Raw genomic sequence first — 10,976 nt, 5'->3', positions numbered from 1 at the left:
CAGTTCCTTAACAGTTTGAAAGAAGATTGATAGAATTTACAGTTTTCTTAGGCATATCTCTGTGCATTTTGCTTTCTGCTTTTGTTGTTAACATAAGCTTTTTCTGTGGTGGTTGGAGAAGTAATGGGGAGGGTCTAAGAAAGCACAGATGACCTTGGTGTTTGCCAGCAATGTGGTTTGCTCCCTGCATGCTCAGAAATCGTCTTGGTGGATTCCGTGTGCATCTAAGTCATGCTTTCTTAAGGACACACAATATGTCTCTCTTAATTGTCTCCAGGAATGGAGTGCAGACATTCCTAATACTCGTCTCTCTGGTAGAAGTGAATGTCTGGGAGAGGTGCAGCCCACTGAAACTTAGCTCTCCGGAGAGGGCCAATCAGGTTTATCATGGTGCTGGTGGCAGCTAGATTACTTTTAGCAAGCCCTCACTGGGGTTGCTATGATTGTAACGTGACAGCTCTTGTTATCAGACATCTCTGGCTGGTCTTTGAATGTTATCACACAAAATCTTTACCACAGTCCTACAAGTTAGGCACTTTTATCTTCATTAATTTTGCTGTTTTCACGAAGGGTTGCCTAGCATATGAGCCAGAACTTGAGTAGCCCAGCGTTCCCTCAAGCTCAGATCATCTATCTTTTTATATGTGGTATCGCAGGTCCTCTTCAAGGCTTTCAGGATCAAAGGTCTGTGGACCTAGGTGATGAATATTCCTCCTCATTTTGAGAAATACTCTCCCCCCCTCATTTAAAACAAAAACAAAACAAAAACAGGTTGCAGGAGTGGAGTGATGACTCAGAGGTAAAGGACAGGCATTGCTTTCCAAAAGAAACAGACTTCGGTTCTGATCACCCATGTTGACAGCTCACAACTGCCCTGCCTGGAACTCTAGCTCCCAGGGATCTGACACCTTTGGCCTCCAAGGGCACTGTTCTCAAATGCATACACACACACACAGTCACATTGGGGATAAGTGAAAGCGGGTTTTTAAAGGGCTGTGTCTTTCCCATAGTACTCTGTTAGGAACAGTTTTAAGTCTCAGTAATGCAGATGGGAGCTAGAAAAGCAGTCTTCAGGCTTGAGCCTTTGGGGTGCTGTAGAAGTTGAACATCTTTGGGTTTATTTATTTATTTATTTGTTATTTAGGTTATTTCAAGCCAGGGTCTTTTTTTTTTTAATTAGATATTTTCTTTATTTACATTTCAAATGCTATCCTGAAAGTTCCCTATACCCTCCCCCTGCCCCTGCTCCCCTACCCACCGACTCCCACTTCTTGGCCCTGGCATTCCCCTGTACTGGGGCATATATAGTTTGCAAGACCAATGGGCCTCTCTTTCCAATGATGGCTGACTAGGCCATCTTCTGCTACATATGCAACTAGAGACACGAGCTCTAGGGGTACTGGTTAGTTCATATTGTTGTTCCACCTATAGGGTTGCAGGTGCCTTCAAGCCAGGGTCTTACTATGTAGCTCTCTCTGGCTATTCTGAAACTCACTATAACCCAGGCTGTCCTCAGATACACAGAGATCCAAATGATGGATTAAAGGTCTGTGCCACCGTGCCTAGCTCTTGTTCAGTATTTTTTTTTTTTTTTTTTTTTAGCTTTGAAAGTAATCTTTAAGTGAGTTTGATTAAAGTTTTCACTCATTCTATCCCAAATTTTATCCCATGTATTTATTGAATGCTTCTACTGGTTGACTTCATAAATGGTTTATTGTATTGACTTCAGCCTTTAAAGATGAAGCCGAGGTGTGATTCTTATATACTGGGGTTTCACATAAGTCATCCTGTGAGAGGACAAGTGTTTAGTGGGAAAGGCCTGAGGTCTACTGTCCATGCCGTAGTTGTGATGAGATTGTAGATATGTGGGGAGAAGAGGGACTTAGCATAGCGAGACTTAGACCATATGTTTGCTTAGAATATGCTGGTCTGGCCCTGAGAGAGGAGACCTTAGGGATCCTAGAAACCAGAATGACAGCTACCAAGCCAGTGGCTAGTGGAGCTGAGGAGTCTGGAGTTGAAACCTGGCAAGGTGTGAGGAGGAGGAAGCCCCCAGATACCTGGTACGGCTTAGGAACTGAGTGAGTTACAGGTCGTATTCTCTGATATCGGGTAAACTATCTTAGAGGGTCAGGGCCATTCCAGAGGGTAGCGGGGGCACAATGATCAAACAGAGACCCAGGATTCTTTGGCTCTGTGCCACGCTTCACTAAAGCTGTCAGAATTTAGAATTGGAGGAGAAGAAAGACCCCCCCCCATGCCTGCCATTCCCGGTGGGACCAGCGCCACAGACCCAGGCCTTCCTTTCTTTTGGTTAATTACTGTAGTTCCCTTGCTGCAGATGTGTGGACTGTTCTATATTTGCAGGCACTTGGGCAAGGCTCGCTGTCTGTGGTTTTACCTTTCTCCAGGGTAGCATGTGTCACTCCTAACCCTAAATTACCTTCCTCCCAACACCCCCCAAACCAAAAACAAACAAAAAAAAACTATGCCTTTTTAAAAAAAGCAATGCTTTTACTTGTGCTATGGAATTTCTCACACTTGATGGGCATATCCAAAGTTAGGGGTTGTACATATAATATGCTTTTGCTTATTTATTGTTTCTCATGGTCCCTAAGGAGACCCAGTCCCAGAATCTGAGATTTCAATACATTAAATGGATCAGGAAATTAAAGGATGTTTGTAGTGGGGATTGGATTCTGGTGAGGTGGGCCTTCAAGGCAGTCTGAAGTAGATGCCTTAAGGTCTACCTTACCACATGTAAAGGTTCCTCAGATCATCACTGGGCCCCTCGATCATGATAACACTCGATAGCAGGGTGGGACAGCAATACATGTCTGTGCTATCAGCTAAAGACACACAGTGTCATTTTATCAGACTGGCTGGATATTATTTTTTTGCAAGAGCTAGAGTTCTAAGGGAGCGAACGCAGCCACAAGATGGACCTGGCTTACCTATCTATCCACCCTAACCTCTAGCATGAGATTCTGTTCATGCAGGCTTCTTAGTAGAAGCTTGTTTGGGAGAAACACTGGGCAAAGATGCTCAGAGTCTGGGTAATCTCCGTGTCGTGGGTATGCTCTCCATTAATTACCTCTGAAGAGAAACATGCTATAATCTGAAAATATTGGGAGGCCAGGGTTCATATTCCTGATTCTTTTTCTTCTCGATGGTGGCCTCCTTCCTGGACCTGCTGTTCTCCATTTTGCTAGGAACAGAATAACAGAATAACAGGTTGTTACTGCTTTTCACATGGGCCTTGCTCCCCACCTACAGTGAGCACAGGCTATGCTGACCTGCCTCTGTATGTGTATGCTGTATAGATGCTGTACTTTATCCCCTCTTCCTCTCTCATTATGAGAGCAGTGTGAGTTCCTCAGCCATGAGGCGACCATGGATCAGACAGTCTGGCTTGCAACTGAATTGACTTGTCATGTTCAAACCAGATTCGACCTTTATTTTCCTGACCTTGAGGGAAATTCGTGGGCGAAGGAATTTATCATATGGACTAGATTTTAAAGGATCAAAGACAAGCCAGGATGGTCCCCTGAGACTATGGCTTCTTCCCCACAGTGGCTTCATGCTGTCTGGGGTGAGGTGTCCCTTACTCCTCTGAGGGTGTTCTTCACTCTTTTGTTATTCTCTTTTGTAATGACCTTTTCCACGTTGAGGTTAGTGCCTCTTTAAACAGCCATAGTAGCTGGCCCAATTGTTTAGAAGATGAACCAGCTTGATTATATGTGGATGTGAAATTTCTGGAGATTTGGAGCCGAACAGAAACGAAGTTCAAAGCTAGGGCAAGGACTGTGGCGTCTGCAGGGAGGGGTGGAATGAGGTGTGGTATTGAAAGTGGCTCTTAAGTGCCATCTGTTCTGAGAGATAGAGAGCAGGAAACGGGGTGGCCTTTACGCTCTGGGTAAAGTCTAGTGAGTCTCAGAGCTGGAACTCTGGTCTAAGGATGGAAGGATGTTCTTGGATGTCTTTAAGAGACAAGGATAATAAGGTGGCAAGGGGCTTATAGTCTGCTTGCCCTGGGTCTCTCTGTGACTTTCTTGCCACCAAAGATGGCTCTATCTTCTCTTCATATGTTTCTCCGTCTGTATCTGTGGTGATCCCCCCTGGGTACTGACAGAGATAACAGTGATGCTCTTCCAGGGATCTGCAACAGATGTGCGTGGTGTACTTCCCTGTGGGCAGGGGATGGGGTTGCTGCCGCTGCTCCTGTTATACAGACAGGCTCAGCTGGGGGAAAAAAACCCAAACAAACAAGCAGAAGAGCTTCCAAGTCAAATTCTAGAGAGTTCCAACATCCTAAGAGATATTAGTAAGAGGGCACACAGTGTCCCATTGTCAAGTACATTTGGGAAGTAGGGCTGAGGCCAGACCTGCAGTCCGGAAGTGGTTACACTTCTCAGGGCAGTCACCGTAGGAGGGATCAGTGGTGTTCTTGGTGTTGCCAGAACACAATTGGTCTCACATTTCAAGGACCAGCTTTTTTTTGGGGGTGGGGTGGGGTGGGAGGTGGGAGCGAGTTATAACATTTTTAGAGGGAACGTATGAGTATAAGGTTCAGTTTTGAAGATCTCAGTATGGGTTTGTGTCATCAAAGCCCTGAAAAAGGACTGTGGTCCTTTAAGGTGATCTGGGCTAGAACTCTTAAAGGAAAGATTATGAGGACTACTCAGGAGGATCTTCTGGAGATGTTTGGAAAAGTGGGGTAGGTGGGTATATAGGCCGGAAGAGATGACAAGAAGGTGGCTGGAAGGCAGAGGAAACGGAGCCAAACAAGCCAACTTGAGGAGGTGTGGCAGCCTTTTAGGGACAGAGCCCAGTTCTCACACCACTAGGAACTTTTTTAGAATCCTGATTTTCTTTTATTCTGAGCAGATAAAGAAATGATTTAGACAAGTTCATTTTGTGTTAGATGTGTTTCCTCTCCCTGAATGGAGGGAACCGGCTTGAAGGGCAGGAGCCTCAAGTGGGTGGGCGGGTGGGCGAGCGAGCAGGTGGGCGGGTGGGCAGGGACCTGGCCAGGCTCTCTCTCTGCTGCTCACCTCAGGGCTTTCCAGAGCGCCTGCAGTGCCCCGAGTGGCTTTGCTTTCCTTTCGATTTTAACCAGAAAATCGGTTTCCTCACCACCGCCTCTGGGGCCACATCCTGCTTCCGTTAACCTCTGTCTTTGAGCCTCCGTGGTACATCCTCAGAGCAGGGCTGGCTTCCTCCTCCTCGGCCGGACTTAGAATCTCAGAACTGGGAGGGCCTGGAAGGATTGTCCAGTCCACGTTTCTATCTTACTGATGGGTAAATTGAGGCCCAGAATATGGTCTCTTTCATCACCCTTGAGCTTGCAGTAGCTGGCCCTGGTGCAGCGTGGCCTGGCAGGGACTCCTTATCCTATCGACTGTTGCTTTGACATTTGTGGAATGAGAATAGAAGGAGCCGCGAAGTCCCTTGACTGTCATGGATGAACAGACAAGAACAAAAACAATCTTTGTTTCTGAGTCCAGTACAGGAGTGCAGAGTCTTGGGAACTGTGTGATCAAGACTCATGAGCAAGGAAGGGAAATTAATTCGATACGGGGCCCAACATTGGGCTTATATTCGAAAAGTGTTTAGAGGGAAGAGAACATTTTTTCATGAAAGATTGTCTATATTTTGAGTGTTTAAATTTGACTTATGTGTATGAGTGTTTTGCCCGTGTGTATGTGGTGCCCGAGGAGGCCAGAAAAGGGCATTAGATCCCTAGAACTGTAGTTACAGATGGTTGGGAGCTGCTGGGTGGGTATTGGGAATTTAATCCATGTCCTCAGGAAAAGCAGCTAGGTCTCGACTGACTAGTCATCTCTTTAGTCCCTGCTCCCCACCCCCACTGCTCCCCACCCCCCCCCACACTTTTTAAATACAGAACATCCTGTATTTCCAGTGTCAGTCTGGCCTTAAGCTCAGTATGTAGCTTAGGATGACCTTGAATTTCCAATCCCCCTCTTTCTACCTCCAGAGTGCTGGGGTCACCAGTGTGGCGCTGACTGGTGTGCCACACTGATGTAGTCCAGGGCTCCTGCTTGGGTTTGTTTTTCTACCAGTTACAGCATTAAAAGGCAGCAGGAGCCCCAGAGCAATCTCAAATACTGCAAACAGGAGCAGAATTACCACTTGAAAAAAATGGTGGTTATGGGAGGGGGGGGTGAGGAAACATGTATTTGTGTCAGACACACAGAAAAAGACCCTATATAGAGCAGAAGCCGGGTGCTTTTTGTTTTTGCTTTGTTTTGTTTGTTTTGTGGTTTTTTGTTTTTTTTTTTTTTTTGTTTTGTTTTTAAGGTTATAGAGTTTCCCTCCCCTAATTTAAAGCTGGTCAGTTTGAAGGCTAGGATGGTTGATTGGCCCACGGCTGTTGTGTAACCTCTCCTGATCCACGAACTTGTTGAGCCAGTCCACCAGCAGAGAGCCTGAGGGTGGGAGACAAAAGCCTGCAAGGTCTTTTGCTTAAACTGCCAGGTTTTTGCTTCAAGTCAGGAAGCCGAGGAAGAAGCCAGCCATCTTGGGAGTTCCCTATCTTTATTATCTAACCATGGCCCCTCTGCCTATCTGTCTGGCCTATAAGGGAGCCTATCTAATTCCTAGTCTTTCTCCACTGTGCCAAATTTACCTGTTGCTGGGGACTAAAGCCAGGGTTCCAGGCCTTCTGGACAAGCGCCCTCCCAACTAGTCTCCGTCATATTCCTTCCTTCATCCCATCAGCCGGGATCTGCCCAGCAGACTCGTGTGTAGCAGAGGTCTGGTCCTATTAATTGGTCAAACTTTTTTTTTCTTTTTTTAAAGAGGAACAAAGGTTGACTGGACACACACACACACACACACACACACACACACACACACACTTCCCTGCCTAACATCATTTAGTGCCTAGTTTGGGAACTGGCCTGCTTTTTGAAATATAGATCTATACCATCTGGTTCTCTGGGAGATTAACTGCTGGGCACTGTAGACAAACTGGCAAGCGTGTGGTTTGGTGAGGACAGCTCCTAATGACTACGACTTCCTTCCTTAAAGGTGCAGACTCACTGTACAGGGACAGCTTCACCTTCAGTGATGAGAAGCTGAATTCTCCAACCGACTCCACTCCAGCGCTCCTGACCTCCACTGTCACTCCTCGGAAAGGTGACCTCACCAACTAGCCTGCTTTTCTGCTCCTTCAACCCCACCCGGATCCTCAATGAGGCTTTCCCTTCGCAGCGTAAAAAGCAAATAGATGAGACAAATGGTTTGGGGTGGCAGAGTGCGAAGCGAGAATGAGCTGTTCCGTGGGATTTTAGCTGCCTGTCTGTGGCAGAAGGGAGTGCTTCTGGTTGTCCTCTCAGACTTGGTTCCAGAAGGTTAAACTCAGCAGTCTGGCTCTGCAACAATGAGACTTTTTTCATTTCATTAACTGTTTACCCCAGGGCTTTTGTGTAACAAAATTTAGCCGAATGATCTAACACCGGGCTATTGAGATGGCTCAGTGGGAAAGGGTGCCTGCTGCCGAGCTCAACAAGTTGAGTTTGATCCCTGGAGCCTCTGTGGTAGATATCCTCTAATCCCCACATGTATGTATACATACATACGTACATATACATACATGCATAAACACACATACCAAATATATATTTGTTTTAATATAGATCAGTAACAGCTACATATAGATTATATAAATATAAGTGGACATGATCCAAAGCTACAGCTCCACCCTCTCTCTGCTTAGGTCTTAGCAGACTAAAGGGGGGTTAAAGTTTCATGAATGGGTTCTTAGCTTATGGAACTGGCCAAGTCTCACCAGCTAGAGAACTGAATGCTCTGTTGCATTGGACAGGCGCCCCTTTGAGAACAAAAGGAAGCTACCCCCTCCAAGGAAAGTTGAACTTGCTGAAAATAGTTGCAAAAGACCATAAAAATGGAGCCAACTCTTAAAGAAATGTGACGATCCCACTACGTGTCTCCACACGGCATTCAAATAGAACTTCCCTCTTTCTTGGAAGAGATATTTTTAAATTCCCTTGAAAAGTTAGCAGCCACGGGGCGGGGGGGGGGGGGGGGGGGCCTCGGCCTTGGTTCAGTCTCTGGTCTGTAATGGATCTGTGCACTCCAGGGAGAGTGAGCAGTCTAGAGAATGGCTTAAATACTGCTCAGATCTGCTACCTAATCCTCCAGAGGTGGGGATTACTGAGGGAGAAAAGGCCCTTGTGGGGAGGGGACTGGAAAGCCAAGATCCTCTGTAGCAGGCAGCAAGGGTGACTAAGAACAATGCATTTCAAGGAAGTCATGAATGACGAATTCTACAGAAGAAAGTAAAATACGCGCAGAAAGCGTCTGCCTCTGGCTGCAGAGGCAGCAGTGTCTAGACACAATGTAGCAATGTCTGTGCTACTCTGGATGTGTCAAATAAGACTGCCAGGTCCACGTTCCACTCTGACAGGAAACAGCAGTTTTATACTCAGGTCATATTGGAGGATCACAGCACAATTTGCCATCCCTCCCCACCCCCAACTTTTATGACATGGGAAGACCAGTCTTCCAGGATAGGAAGGTGGGTGGGGTGGTGGGTGGGGTGAGGACTGAGGACAGAAGAGACCTACAAGAGAAAACCCCAGGCTAGCCTCCAGGTCAGTTGCTGAGATGAAAGTAAATGTGGGGCAGACACTAAGGTCTGGTGCGTGGCACACTCCTGTGAGGTCTCTGAAGACAGCAGGTTTCCATGATCCCTGGGAGAGTCCCCTATCAGCTGTGTCCGAGAGGGAAGCTGAATCCTTTTCTGTTTTGCAGCCAAATTAGGTGACACTAAAGAGCTCGAAGACTTCATTGCCGATCTGGACAGAACCTTAGCAAGTGAGTACACGCTGGGTGTTTAAAGCATCACCCTACAGAACACTGAGCCCCGCCTTTAGTAACCTGCTAGGATGTTTCCCAGCTTGCTCCAGGGGTAGGAAGTTACACCATAAGGCTGTTCTAGGTATAGCAACAGGACCTCATTGGCTCAGAAAGCAGTTTGGAGGATAAGCCTGCAGAAAAGTTTCCCAACTGTGCAAACAGGTCAGCAGGGCACAATGATGTGTTGATTAGAAGATGGTGAGAGCTTTGCTGATGAGAAGTCCACACATGATATCTAGTCCTGAGAGAAGAGGGATGATTGGTCACACGTGCCTTCCTCCGGCCAGCCACAGGGGTCTGGTCTGATCAGGGTAATTTCCCTGGGTTTGATGCAGGAGCCTGGTGAGAGGTCTGACCCATGCCAACTCGCCCGCAGCCCAGATTCAGTATGTGTTTCTCATTTGGGAATTTCACTGTCATTACCCATTTTGTGTGACCCCAAATGGAAAACATCGAATCAAAATTGCAGTGGGGGATGAGGTGGGGACCTGTGTTAGAGGAAGGAACGGCCACACTCTCTGCATGCCCTACTTCAGAAGGACAAGGTTGCAGGAGGCAGAAGGACCAGCCCCAGCCTGCAGGGTTGCTGGTGTCAGCATTTCTCATGGGGGACTTGCTAAGTCTAGGAGAATTTGTGTTCTGGCTTCTTAATTACTTAGTGAAAGTGATTGTTTTTTTAATTCTGCAAGAAATATTCTATGTCTTTACTTTGTCAAATAGGTAAAAATATAAAAAGTTAGACCCAATAGCTAATTTTAGAATAGTCTGTTTAAAATAGTCAAGTTCTTAGCACTCTATTACTTTGTATTTGCTTGATGGTTTTATTGGCCCCTTTGCACCATCCTACATCAGAAGATGTAGGCCTGTTTTGACAGAGATTATTCTAATTGCAGCACAATTTGTAATAAGTCCATACAACATGCCTGTCTACTTTATGAAAATTGCAGCTGGCCCCCTAGTCCTTCCAGTTAGCCAGCCGTGCATTGCACGGGAAGCCTGCCATTAACTTTGCTTTTGATGCCCATCTGAGACTATGTGATGTGGTTATGCATGGGAGATGTGAGCCTCTGGCAGGGATAACTTATTCTATGTCCTCTTTTCAGGTATGTGAAGCAAGGAGTTTGGGGTCCAGAAGGCTCCGAGGACCTGGCAAATTGGCTACTAGAATCTGCTGCGGGAGAGGGCAGAGCTGAGGCTCCTGCCCTCTGGCCATTCTTGGTTCATTATAACATTAGCCATTGGGCCCATCTCTGGGCAGTTCAGACAGTGAAGCTGACTTTGTTTACCTACCTGCAGCATATTCAACAGATGATCTATCTAATGTGTTTTTACTCCTTTAAACACAGCTCTTCTATAATTTAAAATGCTTTTATGGAAATATTTGTAATTACTTATATATAGTTGGAGGTCATAATAAGCTTTCCCATCATAATATATTTTTGTATACAAATAAAATTTAAACGGAGATCTGTACTTGGAAAGCCGTCTTATTTCCGTCAGTCTATTTCCATCCCGTAGCTTCCTAGTGGCACAGACTCCCGTGAACACCCCATGTGCTGTGCTCACACAGACTCCTTATAGTCTTAAAACCGTTTCTTTATGGGGCTGGAGAGAAGCCTCAGTGGTTGATAGCGCTAGTGGCTCTTCTAGAGGATTTGGGGTCAATGCCCAGAACCCACATGGCACTCACGCCTGGCATAACCTCCAGTGCCGGGGTATATGACACTACCTTCTGGTTTCCTCTGGCACTGCATGCATGTGATGCACAGACACTTAGGCAAACACTCATACATAAAATAAATAAATAAATAAAATCGCAAAAAAAAATATTTTCCCCTTGGAGCTAGAGAGAGGGCTCAGCAGTTAAGAGCACTGGCTGCTCTTCCAGAGGACCTGGGTGGAATTCTCAGCAACCATAAGGTTGCTCACAACTATCTGTAACTCAAGTTCCAGGGGGAATCTAATACAACCTCTGACTTCCTTAGGCAGCAGACATACATGTGCTGCCCAGACAGATGTGCAGGAAAACAAAACAAAAAACAAAACAAAACCAAAAACCACTCCAACACATA

General features: G+C 46.1%; 1 protein-coding gene across 1 annotated transcript in view; it reads left to right on the top strand.

Moving 5' to 3' along the window:
• Positions 1-10,377, top strand: part of Rgcc (regulator of cell cycle) — a 13,264-nt gene extending 2,887 nt beyond the window's left edge. Inside the window, exons 3-5 of the mRNA XM_021203740.1 lie at positions 7,054-7,161; positions 8,800-8,862; positions 10,008-10,377. Coding sequence (XP_021059399.1) covers positions 7,054-7,161; positions 8,800-8,862; positions 10,008-10,015 — 179 coding nt within the window. The 3' untranslated portion in view covers positions 10,016-10,377. The remainder of the gene's footprint in view (positions 1-7,053; positions 7,162-8,799; positions 8,863-10,007) is intronic.
• The last annotated feature ends 599 nt before the right edge of the window (positions 10,378-10,976 follow it).

This window comes from Mus pahari, chromosome 8 (assembly GCF_900095145.1).
Source record: "Mus pahari chromosome 8, PAHARI_EIJ_v1.1, whole genome shotgun sequence".
NCBI classification, from domain to species: Eukaryota; Metazoa; Chordata; class Mammalia; order Rodentia; family Muridae; genus Mus; species Mus pahari.
Note: the sequence above shows the minus strand (reverse complement) of the source record. Positions and strands in the feature narration are given on the sequence as shown.